General features: G+C 50.7%; 1 protein-coding gene across 4 annotated transcripts in view; it reads left to right on the top strand.

Annotated features, from left to right (window-relative positions):
* Window positions 1-12660, top strand: part of PIP5K1C (phosphatidylinositol-4-phosphate 5-kinase type 1 gamma) — a 60901-nt gene extending 48241 nt beyond the window's left edge. For all 4 annotated transcript variants that reach the window (XM_053292669.1, XM_053292667.1, XM_053292666.1 and 1 more), the window contains 2 exons: window positions 9154-9298; window positions 12527-12660. In XM_053292669.1, the coding sequence (XP_053148644.1) occupies window positions 9154-9282 (129 nt within the window). In that variant the 3' untranslated portion in view covers window positions 9283-9298; window positions 12527-12660. The remainder of the gene's footprint in view (window positions 1-9153; window positions 9299-12526) is intronic.
* Window positions 12661-12874: the final 214 nt, after the last annotated feature.

Raw genomic sequence — 12874 nt, 5'->3', positions numbered from 1 at the left:
TGCACATTTAAAAGTACCGTCTGAACTGACCCTTTATGAAATTTAATTTGGAGACCAACATCTCCAGGAATCGCTTCTGTCCAAGTGGGCAGCCCCGTTGGCCTCAGTACTTGGCAGGGACCTCACCGGGCCCAGCGGCTGGGAGGCTGAGGCTGGGAACCCTGGTGAGCATCATCTTGCAGTCGGACGCCTCCCCTGCCTTCTCCAGCCACAGGCGGTACTGACTTCTCAGCCTCCCACCATGCCCAGGCAGGTGCGTCAGGATTTGGGGCCATTTCTGTGCCAAAATAGCAAGAGCGGCACGCCTCCCTGCAATCAGCTGGATACCCGCGTGGTGGTTTCCTCTGAAGAGTCAGCTTAGAAAAGGAGAGAGAGAAGTAAAGCCGAGCAGTCTTGAGCAGCCGCCAGTTGGGATGCAAGCAAGAGGAGCGTGGAGCTGGGACCCAGAAATGCAGATGCCATCCTCTCCTCGCCATACAGACAGACCCCTCTTGACTGATCCTGCCGGCTTTGAAGGATGGGCCTTGCAAGTTGCTTTGGGGGGAGCCAATTTCTGCTGGAAAGCAGGGCCTGGACAGAACAACTAAGACACAGGTTCTCTGGCCACAGCACTGCAACATGGTGCTGGTGGTGGTGATTCTCTGTCTTGGGCAGGGGGCTTCTGAGGAAATCAATTCAGACATCATTTGTATGAAAGTTTCTGACATAATTCGTAAAGTGCAAGTAAGTAAGTAATTCAACACAGATCAACGATTCGCAATTCTCAACCCGAGAGACGTTGTAGGGTTGATCGCATGACCATTGATGGGGCGCGACCAGCATTCTGCCCACCTTCAGGAACTGTGTGCGCCCTCCCAATTTCCTATCGTGTGTGATCAAACGGCGGGGCGGGGGAGTGATCGGCTGTGAGACGGGAGCTGAGCAGGATGGGTTTTAACAACCCTACCTTGTTAAAATGCTGGGTTTGAGAGCTGGGTAAGGTGGGGCCATGAGAACTCCTCTCGCACCCACAATCACTTCTAGCTAGGTTTTTGCTAACAAACAACTGGAAATTGGCAGCGAGCACTGGCTGGGATGCTTGTTCTTCTACCCTCTTCACGGGTCGGTCGTGTGAATAGCCCTCGCATCCAGACAAAAGCACATTGATGTCAAATTCCCAGCCAGATATACTTTGCCTGGAACCAAAAGTAGATCGAGGGAAAGTATATGGACAGGTTCCCTGTTGAAGTTCCTTCCTTCCTTCCTTCCTTCCTTCCTTCCTTCCTTCCTTCCTTCCTTCCTTTATCTATCAAAACATTTTTATACCTCCCAAAACTTACGTCTCTGGGCGGTTTACAACCCAGTTTATCTCAGCAATTGCCAACCTGTTGAGTCCCAAAACATTGGAGTATCATCAGCCCTGCGACAGGGGATGATGGGAGTTGTGGTCCATCAAGACCTGGTCCCCCAAGGCTGGGAAGCCTGCTTTATGCTGAACCAAAGGTCAGTGGATGGAAAGCATATGGGTGTCAAATTTCCAGCCCTGGACACTTGGTATAAAGCCAAATCTATATCATGATGATAAGGCAACTGAGAATCAACGCCCCTGTCTTTATAATAATCTCTGAGATATGTAGAATGTGTATTATGGTGGATTGTTTTGGGGGTGGGGTTGGCAGGGACAGGGTGGGAGAAACGTCTACCAGGGCGTTATTCGCACTTGGCTTCATGCTGCGGGGTAAATGTTGAGCGAAGCTCTTCGAACCACACTCGCGGCATTGGGGGAAGCAGCCCTTCCCCTCTGCTCTCAGCTTTTGTTTTGATGCAGGTTCACATGGCATGCTCTGTATTTTCCTTCTAGCCAATGGCGGGGGGGTGGGGGGAGAGAGCTTCCTCAAGACTGATATCTGCATTCCTAAAAAGCGCATCCCTCTTATCATGCCAATGATTCTATGTCAGTGCTTCTCTCTATTTGCTCCAGTGTTTTCAGAAAAGGTAGCTTAAAACCAGCATTTTAAACACCCGGAGGTACACTGAGATAAGCTAGAATTTGCAAGACAAAGCCCAACTTGTGTGTGGAGTGGATCCAAGGCTCTCAAAAGAACTTCAAAAGTAAGTTTGGCTGGTGTGTGAATGCACACACTCTCTTCTGGAGGAGATTTGGGGTAACAGCCCTCCAGGAAACAAAATGTGAGGTCCTGAATTCCCTCCCCCTCCCCTTGGCCTTTGAGTGGCCCCACCCATTGTATCCTGGCTTGCAGTGCTAGGAACATGGGAGCCTGCCTTGTGGAGATGCTGCCAGTGGTAAACCTGGGACCTCCTGCTTGCAAAGGACCGGCTGATGGCCCCCTCCCCAAATGCTGTACAGTTTCACCTGTTTTCCTCTGGCCTGTGCACATCAACTCCTTAGGCCCTGTTTATGGGTTAGTACGGTGGAGGTTAGGACTGCTAACTTCTGACTGAGGCTATTGCTGGGGATACTTTTCCCCCAATACCAAGCCATGAAAATCTCCAGGCTGGTTTTCAAGATGCACCCAGAAATGGACACCAATCCCCGGAGACTGGACCAGCCCTGGAGGGTTGAGAAAGCAGGAGTTGCTCAACCCAGCCGCTCAGTCAGTGCGGTTTTCCTGGCTGGCCTGCCGTGAGCAACTCATTCTCCAAGGCTTCTCGACTCGAAAGGAAGACCCGGCCGGCCGTTGGGTTGCAGCCTCTGTATGGGACAGGGCTAGGGTGGGCAGCGGCAGCTGTTTCTGCATGTCAGACTGATGCTTTTTAATTTATCCATAAATGATCTAGAAGTTGGGGTAAGCAGCGAGGTGGTCGAATTTGCAGATGATACCAAGCTATTGAGGGTAGTGAAATCCAAAACATTGTGAGGAGCTCCAAAAGGATCTCTCCAAACTGGGGGAGTGGATGACAGAATGGCTAATGCAGTTTAATGTAAACAAGTGTAAAGTGATGCATATTGGGGCAACCCCCCCCCCCAACTTCAAGTATACGCTGATGGGATCTGAGCTGTCGGTGATTGACCAGGAGAGCGATCTTGGGGTCGTGGCAGTTGTGAAAAAAGGCCAATTCCATGCTAGGGATCTTTAGGAAGGGGATTGAAAATAAAACTGCTAATATTATAATGCCCTTATACAAAACTATGGTGCAGCCACACTTGGAGTACTGCGTACAATTCTGGTCACCACATCTCAAAAAGGACATTGTAGAACTGGGAAAGGTGCAGAAGAGGGCAACCAAGATGACCAGGGGCCTAGAGCACCTTTCTTATGAGACAAGGCTACAATACTTGGGCCTATTTAGTTTAGAAAAAAGATGACTGCGGAGAGACATGATAGAGGTCTATAAAATCATGCATGGTGTGGAGAAAGTGGAGAGAGAGAGAAGTTCTTCCCCCTCTCACACAACACTAGACCAGGGGTCATCCCATGAAATTGATTGCCAGGAAATCTAGGACCAACCAACAGAAGTATTTTTTCACATATCGCATAATCAACTTGTGGAATTCTCTGCCACAAGATGTGGTGACAGCCAACAACCTGGATGGCTTTAAGAGGGGTTCGGATATAACTTCATAGAGGAGAGATCTATCAAGGGCTACTAGTCGGAGGGCTACAGGCCACCTCCAGCCTCCAAGGCAGGATGCCTCTGAGTCCCAGTTGCAGGGGAGCAACTGCAGGAGGGAGGGCAGGCTCCTTTCAACTCCTGCCTGTGGCTTCTGGTGGGCCACTGTGGGAAACAGGATGCTGGACTACATGGGCCTCCTTGGGCCTGATCCAGCAGGGCTGTTCTTAGGTTCTGACCTGCATTCAGCTCACAAGAGCCACGGACCAGAGCGTGCGAGATGGTAAGCCTGTAGCTAGAAGCCCCGTCACTGACGCTCCTACCATGTCTTACAGCCACATCCCAGTCTCCATCCACACCCAGAGGATCCTATTCTGCAGACCCCCAGGAGGGTTACCCACCCTCCAGGACTGGCTCAGGGTCTCCAGGGAGTGGGGTCCACTTCTGGGTGAATCTCAAAACCCCGCCTGGAGATGTTCATGGCTGCTCTTGTGCCGCTCAGATATGCAGAGGCCGCCTCCGCCCACCTTAGCCGTGGCCCCAACAGAGGCTGCCACCCAACGGCCGGCCGGGTCTTCCTCTTGAATCGAGAGGCCTTGGAGAAGGAGTTGCTCAAGGCACGCCAGCCGGGAAAACCACACCGACTGAGCGGCTGGTTTGAGCAACTTCTCCTTCCTCAAGGCCTCGTGGCTGGAAGAGGAAGGACACGCAGGACTCCTGGGCTTCTGCTCTGCAGAGCGGCTTCTGGGTCCAGAGCTTGGCACCAGTGTCCGTCCCACCCGAGGCAACCTTCCGGGACTGGCTGCTTCTTTAAGGCCAAAGGTGTCAAACCTAGCAACGGGTCTGGCGAGATGGCAGAGGCCTCTTGGATGCCGCCGGTCACAGGGGGACTGATGCTCCTTCATGTCCTACTCCAGGCAGGTAAAACAAACTCGCTTGAAGCATTTTGGAGTGTGTGTCGAGTGTCAACCTGGCCTTTTCCTCTGGAGGCCTCGCTGGACGGGGGCGGCCACCTCTTCTTTCCTCTCCCCACCTCTGCCCATCACTCTTGCTTTTTCTTTGCTTTTTGCTTTTTCTCCCATGATCTGTCACTCTTTCTCCCTTTTCTGTCTGTCTTTCTCTCTCACGCCATTTCTTTTCTGTCTTTCTGTTGCTTTTGTTTTTCTTTCTCCCACCATCTGTCACCTGCGTGTGCTCTCCCTGCCCCCCCACCTCTCTCTCTCCCTCACACCCCATATCTGTTCTTCTCTACCTGGCACCAGATCCAGAGAGAGAGAGAGAGAGGTGTGTCCTCAATCCTTCCAGGTGCCTTTGTTCTCCCCACAACTGCAAAAATGCTGTTTCTCCACACTCAACAGACAACATCCAGACTGTTGCTCATTACTAAGTTCCATAATATTGGACTGCAATTATTCATGATTAGCTGCTTTCTTTGACTTCAGTTAACTTAGTCGGGATCCCTGGCACTCCGACAACACCCCTGCAGGTGAGCTGCCAGTTGATTGATTGATTGATTAAGTGCCGTCCAGTCGGTGTTGACTCTTAGCGACCACATGGATAGATTCCAGGATGATGATCTGCCTTCCACTTGGCCTTGAAGAAGGTCTCTCAGTGGTGCATTCATGGCTGTCGTAATTGAGTCCATCCACCTTGCTGCTGGTCATCCTCTTCTTCTCTTTCCTTCAACTTTCCCCAGACTTCTCAGGGGAGCTGGGTCTTCACATAATGTGTCCAAAGTATGAGAGTTTGAGCCTGGTTATCTGTGCCTTGAGTGAAAGTGCTGGATTCATTTGTTCTAGGATCCATTGGTTTGTTTTCCTGGCTGGCCGCCATGGTCTCCTCAAAAGTCTTCTCCAGCACCAAAGTTCAAAAGCGTCCATGCTTTTTCTATCTTGCTTCTTCAAAGTCCAGCTTTTGCATCCATAGAGTGTTACGGAGAAAACCATGGTCCAGACAATTCTAATCTTTGTAGGTGTAGACACGTCATGGCATCTCAATATCCTTTCCAAGGCCTTCATTGCAACGCTACCAAGTGCTACTCTTTGGCGTATTTCTTGACTGCTGGATCTTTTATTGTTGACGGTCGATCCTAAAAGGCAGAAGCTACCCACCACTTCAATGTCTTCATGATCAATCCTGAGGCTGGTTGCTGTGCCCGTTGTCATTAGTTTAGTCTTCTTGACATTTAATTCTAGTCCCATTTTTTCGCTGTGCTCCTTGACTTTCATTACTAGAGCTTGCAGATCATCCACGTTCTCAGCTCTCAGAGTGGTGTCATCAGCGTAGCGCAGGTTTTTGATGTTTCTTCCTCCAACTTTTGAAAGCCACACTCTAGTTACAGGCAGGAGTCTCTCTCAGCCCTATCTTGGAGATGCCAGAGAAGGAACCTGGAATCTAGATGCTCTTCCCAGAACAGCAGCATCCTCTAAGGCAGGCCTGCTGAACTTCAGCCCTCCTGCAGATGTTGGCCTACAACTCCCATAATCCCTGGCTATTGGCCACTGTTGCTGGGGGTTATGGGAGTTGTAGTCCAAAAACAGCTGGGGGGGCAAAGATGAGCAGGTCTCCCCTAAGGGGAATATCTTAGTGTGCGCACATGTAGTCTCCCATTCAAATGCAACCAGGGTGGACCCTGCTTAGCGAAGGGGACAAGTCATGCTTGTGACCACAAGGCCAGCTCTCCTCTTGGAGAGGACCTCTCCTCCTCCTTTGTGAGCCCTTATGAATATTTCTGTGCCCTAGCTAGATCTGGCGTAACAATTCACTTATATCTCTGAGTACCACCATTTCTCAAGGTTAATCCTGTTCAGGTCTCTTCCCCTTCTTCCTTGCTTGTAGAACCATTCCAGCCCACCCCTGTAAAAGGTTTCTTCACACGGCTTTACAACATCCTACAACCGTTGACTCCATTCTGAGGCAATCTCTTGGTTTTCCTTTGCAACTATAAGGAGATCTCTCTCTCTCTCTCTCTCTCTCTCTCTCTCTCTCTCTCTCTCTCTGGATCTGCACCTCTAAACTGCAATTCCTCCACATAGTATAAAAGAGCCACAATATTTATGTATGTATTAAAGTGAAATAATAATCCCACCTATAATTCCAGTGGGACAGTTTTAGCTAAACTCCAGCTAAACTCCACACTCTCTGTCTAAATCAGGGCTGCAGAACTTCAGTCCTCCAGCTGTTGTTGGACTACAACTCCCATCATCCCTAACCACAGTGGTCAAATGTCAGGCATGATGGAAATTGTAGTCCAGCAGCTGGAGAACTGAAGTTGTGCAGCCCCTGGTCTAAATTCAAACTGCAGAACAGTCTCCATACTGCTTCTGTGCCCTTCCTTTCAGCTTGGAGGTGTTGCTTTCCCAAAACTTTGATAGACATTGCATTCCAATGGCTGGAGGCGGGAGAGATTTCCAGCTGTCAAGGGACGTTGCTGTTCAGCCCATGTGTTTCTTTTCTCTCACAGGTCTTTGGTTCCCCACTGGCACTTTGGGGAGCTGGGTTATTGGGGGCAAGGAAGTGATGCCCCATTCTCGGCCCTTTATGGCTTCTATCCAAGTAAATAAGGAGCACATCTGTGGCGGGTTCCTGATTCGGCGCAAATGGGTGATGACTGCAGCCCATTGTCTTATTTCTCGGTAAATGACTCTCTGTTGCTCCTGACTAGAACCCGTGGCTTGAAATTACAAGGATGCAGATTCTGGCTGGACATTAGGAGGAACTGCTTAACTGTAAGAGCTGTTGGACAGTGGAACAGTCTGCCCCATGCAATGGAGGGATCTCGTTCTCTGGAGGTTTTCAAACAGAGGCTGGGCGGCCACCTGTCAGGGCTGCTGCAGCAGTTTCCTGCCCTGAGCAGGGGGTTAGACTAGAGGGTCTCCAAGGACCCTTCAAACGCTAAAATCCTATTATTAGGAATATAGGAAGCTGCCATGTACTGAGTCAGACCATTGGTCCATCTAGCTCAGCATTGTCTTCACAGACTGGCAGCGGCTTCTCCAAGGTGGCAGACAGGAGTCTCTCTCCCAGCCCGATCTTGGAGATGCTGCCAGGAAGGGAACTTGGAACCTTCTGCTCTTCCCAGAGCGGCTCCATCCCCTAAGAGGGGAATCTCTTGCGGTGCTCACACTTCTAGTCTCCCTTTCATCTGCAACCAGGGCAGAGCCTGCTTAGCTAAGGGGACCAGTCATGCTTGCTCCCACCAGGCCAGCTTCTCTGAGTTAGTGTGGTGCCGTAGTATAGGGCAAAGGGTGTGGGAGAGAGGGGTCCACACAGAGGAAATACGGAGGTGGGGTGTGTGAACTGCTCGTCTGTATTTCCTGCACATGTGCACCCCTGGACGCTGCTCCTATTGGCCAACCCACCAGTCGGAGCGCTCTTTCTCAGCTGGGAGGCATCCGCCATGAACCATCTGTCCTACTGGTAATCTGTCCTTCCTCCAGTAAGTTCAGGGCATTAAAAAAATTAGGAAGATAAGAACATCAAAAGAGGCCTGCTGGATCAGGCCCAAGGCCCTCCTCCTCCTCCGTCTACGATGACAACAACGAATATTTACATACTGCTCTTCAACCAAAGTTCTCAAAGAACACAGAAAATAATGTAATACATAAATAAGATGGCCTCCTCTCTCTCGCCAAAGGGCTCACAACCTAAAAAGAAACCGAAGGCAGATACCAGCAGATACCGGTATTGAGAGGCCTCTGAGGCTGGAGGTGGCCTGTAGCCACCAGACTAGTAGCCCTTGAGAGACCTCTCCTCCGTGAATTTATTTATTTATCCTACGTATCTGCCATTCGTATATACCACCCTATATACAATCTCAGGGTGGCTTACAATGTAACCCGACGGAAATGGAAACCTAAAAACAATATAAAACAGCTGCTTGAAATGACCCTAAATAAAACTTAAAAGCAGCAAAACATCATGCACAAAAAGCTAGCTAAAACAGGTGTGTTTTCAAAAGCCGTTTAAAAACAACCAGAGATGAGGAGATTCTGGTTTTGTGGTGGGGAGTGTTCCAGAGCCGAGGGGCAGCCTTAGAGAGAGATGGTCTGGTTTGGGGTCACCACTAGGCAGGACCCGGCTCCCCCAATGATCTTAAGAGGCGGTGGGTTCATGAAGAAGAAGGCGCTCCCTTCAATAACCTGGGCCCAAAGCTTGAGCTGTTCTTTGTCTTTCTCGACTCCCCGCTCAGAGTTATCCAAGCTGGTGGCCATCACCCCATCTTGTGGCAGGGAGTGCCACGGTTTAATCATGCACTTTGTGGGAAAGGACTTCCTTTTGTTGGCCCTCAGTTTCCTGGCACTCCGTTTCATGGGGTGGCCCCTGCTTCTAGTGTTCTGCAAAAGGGAGAAAGGTTGGTCTGTCCATTCTCTCCACACCACGCATGATTTTATAGACCTCTATCGTCATGTCAACCTCCCTCTCCACCCCAGCTCCCTCCCTCTCCACTCCTGCTGCACCAGTTGAATTTCTGCCTGCCAGGCTACTGGCCTAATTATGTAATAATGATTCCCAAAGGGACCTCCTCTAGCCGGAGTCCCCAAATGTTTACTCCCCCGTACATAAAGGGGCTGTTTTCACCTCTTGCTCCTTGTAACGCAGGCGGTCCTCCTCCACTCGCGTGGTGCTTGGTGCCCACTCCATCAAAACTCAAGAGCCCTCACAGCAGATCTTTGGGGTCTGGGAATCCATTGCACACCCGCTGTACAATGCTCAGACCGTGAAGAATGACATCCGCTTGCTCAAGGTGAGGGGAAGGAGGAGGGGTGTTCCTGGGGGGCGGGGGGTTTGAGTCAGGCAAAGTCTACCGGCTATGGGTGGGCATGAACCTTTTAAAAAAAAACACCTTCCCCTGTTGTTTTTAATTCACTTCCCTGCAAGCAGAAAGGTAGTGCAACAGGAACTGAGCTGGGTCCTCTCCCTCATGTGCTGGTTTTTCTTCCTGCAGTGAGGTTCTTTGACCTGTAATAATTTTATCCTAGCCTTTGCGTTAAAATCTAACTGCTTTTAAAAACCCTCCTAAGATGCACTTACGCACCCAAGCTTTTTAGCTAGAATTGTGGTTCTGAACTGTTTTAATCTTTTAATTTCTGTTTTTTAATTGGTCTTATATTTGTTGTACACCACCCAGAGATGGGTTTGAATGAATGAATGACTTTCCCCCCAGCTGGGTGTGTTGCTAGAAGGAAGGGCTGGCCACCAGTGTAGCCACCTGGAGGGGGCTAGCCTTGGGTGGGGGGGTGGGACTGAGGTCTAGGGCAAGCCAACCTGTTGAGGTCTAGGGCAAGCCAAGCCAAGGAGAGATGCAACAGCTCTCTCCTTATTAACTAGAATCTCTCTCCTTATTAACTCGGCCAATGATGCAGGTACCTGTTTCGGTATATCTGAAGGTGGGGAGGCGTTCACTGGGGCCGTTCCAGTGGTGGTGGGGAACAGAGGAAGAGCTGGTGTCAGCAGGGCAGCAGGCTGTTACAGGGGGAGGGAGAGGAGCAATGTCATCGCTTTCCCCCCTTCCAGCCCCACTGCCAGCTCTTTGGCTTTGGGGAGCAGCAGTACCACCAACCTCCCCCGGAACCGAACCTGGCTTCTGTGCAATGCCAGATCAGTTCAAAATAAAACTGAAATCATCTATGATATGATTGTGGACCATGGAGCTGACCTGGTACGTATTACAGAGACCTGGAGGGGGGAGGCTGGTGGTCCAGTTTGGGGGGGCTCAGCTTCTCCAGGCGGGATACTTTCTGTCCTGGAGCTGGTGAGAGGAGTGGCCGTGGTCTACAAGGAGAACACCTCCCTGACCAGGGCTCCTGTCAGGGAATTGGCCTATTTGGAACGTGTGCCCCTACGTCGGGAGACCAAAGGCTCGACTGGGATTGTGGTTGTGGATCGTTCACCCTGCTGCCCATCGCAGAATTGCAAAGCTGCCATTGGAGTCTGCCAGACTGATAGTTCTGGGGGACTTTAATGTTCACTTTGGAACCCATTTGTCAGGATCAGCTCCAGAGTTCATAGCAGCCACGCCAACTATGGACCTATCCCAAGGGGTCTCAGGAGCAACACATGTTGCTGGTCACACTCTCAATTTGGTTTTTTGCTCGGATCAAGATGGTGTCCTGTGGGTGGGGACCCCTGTGATTTGCTGTGGACGGGCCACCATCTGTTTAGGGTTGGACTCACAGCCTCTACCCTCCTCCGCAGGAGTGAAGGACCTATTAGGATGGTCCACCCAAGAAGGCTATTGGATCCCGTAGGATTCCAAGAAGCCTTAGAATGCTTTAAGGTTGGTTCTGCCAGCGATTCTCTTGATGCCCTGGCTCAGACTTGGAATAATGTACTTACTAGGGTGGTAGACACGATTGCCCCTAAGTCTGCTCTCTGACCTGCTTCTAAATTAGCCCCTTGGTAGACGGAAGAACTACGGGGCCTGAAGCAGCAAGGTAGACAGCTGGTCTTCAATTCTACAGATTACAATCAGAGCACATTTGAAGATCTATGCTCTGGCAATGCACACAGCAAAAAAGCAGTTCTTTTCTGCCCTCATTGCTTCGGCCAGCTCACGTCCGGCAGAGTTGCCTCACCACCTGTTCTCTCAACCGTTGCCTAACATGGCTTGTACGATCTAGCAGTGAAGTCATTGGAAAAGGGCCTTGTTAAGGTCATTCATGGTTCCCTGGGGGGGCAGAAGGGCTCCTTGTCTCGGGGAGTTGATAATTAGACCACTCTCGAAGAGGCCTGCATTGGATCCCTCAGAATTGGGCAATCATAGGCCTATCTCCAACCTCCCATGGTTGGGCAAGGTGATCGAGAGGGTGGTGGTGACTCAGCTCCAGGCAGCCTTGGAAGAAGCGGATTATCTGGACCCATTTTCAAGCTGGCTTTCGGGCAGGCTGTGGGGTTGAGACGGCCTTGGTCGGCCTGCTGGACGATCTCCAATTAGGAACCGACAGGGGCAGTGTGACTCTGTTGATCCTTCTAGATCTCTCAGAGGCTTTCAATACCATCGACTATGGTTTCCTTCTGGGGCGCCTGAAGGGGTTGGGAGCAGGAGGCACGGCTTTGCAGGGGTTCTGCTCCCACCTCTCGGGTAGGTTTTAGATGGTGTCGCCAGGAGATTGTTGCTATTGGACTGGAAGACCTCCGCAGTCCCTTCTCCAACTGGGAGATCCCTTTGTGGGTTTTCCTTGGGAAACTGCACAATCAACCACTGGGCGGCAGTACAAGCCTTTGCAAACTATTTCTAGGCAAACGTGTATGCTCTATGAGACTTGGAGGGAGGGAGGGAGGGAGGGTGTGTGTGTGTGTGTGTGTGTGTGTGAGAACTGCCAGCAATTTTAAGCACCAACCAGTGGCAATATCTGAACTCAGGTCAAACTCCAGCACTGGAGACAAAGTGCTTGCCTGGCTGCTCAGGGCCTCCCTCCTGATGGGCCTACTCAGGAGGAGGGCATCAAGATCAGCCTGAGCTCCAGGAAGATGCTGCCAGCCTTTGCTGGTTCAGCAGCGTCCCCCTCTTTGAGTTCTGCCTCCACCTGCTAGATCTGCGTACAGACACCTCCCAGGTCCCAATTCTGTGATAGATGGACAGGGCCAGGCTGAGCCCTGTTCTTAGAGCTCTGGGCCATTTCCTGCAGGACATGGAGCATCTGTGGCCTGGATTGCATTGGATGGAGGGGCTGTTATATAAGAGGGTGTTTTATTCTCATACTAAAGCCATAGATTTTATTTCTGTGTATTTATTTTTACACCCTTCCTCCAAGGATCCCAGAGCAGCATGCGTGATTATGTTTATTGTCACAACAGCCCTGTAAGGTAGGTTAGGTTGAGAGATAAGTGACCTAGAGTCACCCAGTGCATTTCACGGCTGAGCAATTCCGGAGTTGTTGTTGTTGTTGTTGTTAATACACAATTCTGCCACTAGAGGGAGATGCAGCTTAGATGACATTAAGGCCACTCTCATTTTGGACTCTGTTCCCAGCTGAATGGCTCAGCCATCTTCAACCAGTTCGTCCAGCGCATCCATCTACCTCGGCCTGATGTCGACCTCTGCCCTGGAGTCCGGTGCCGAGTAAGCGGCTGGGGAGACATCTCCAATTTTGCAACCATCCCCACCAAGTTGATGGAAGCCAACACGACCATTATTGACAGGAGAGCATGCAATGCATCGTGGGCCGGGAAGGTGTTTGACGGTATGATCTGTGCAGCCAGTGCCAAAGGCAAGCTGCGTGGGTTCTGCTCGGTGAGTGAGCGAGACATTCCCGTAATTATAGAAGTAGGAAATTGTGAACTTCTCCCTAGATTTGAAGTTCCATTCGTACAAAAGGAG

Source organism: Hemicordylus capensis, chromosome 2 (assembly GCF_027244095.1).
Source record: "Hemicordylus capensis ecotype Gifberg chromosome 2, rHemCap1.1.pri, whole genome shotgun sequence".
NCBI classification, from domain to species: domain Eukaryota; kingdom Metazoa; phylum Chordata; class Lepidosauria; order Squamata; family Cordylidae; genus Hemicordylus; species Hemicordylus capensis.
Note: the sequence above shows the minus strand (reverse complement) of the source record. Positions and strands in the feature narration are given on the sequence as shown.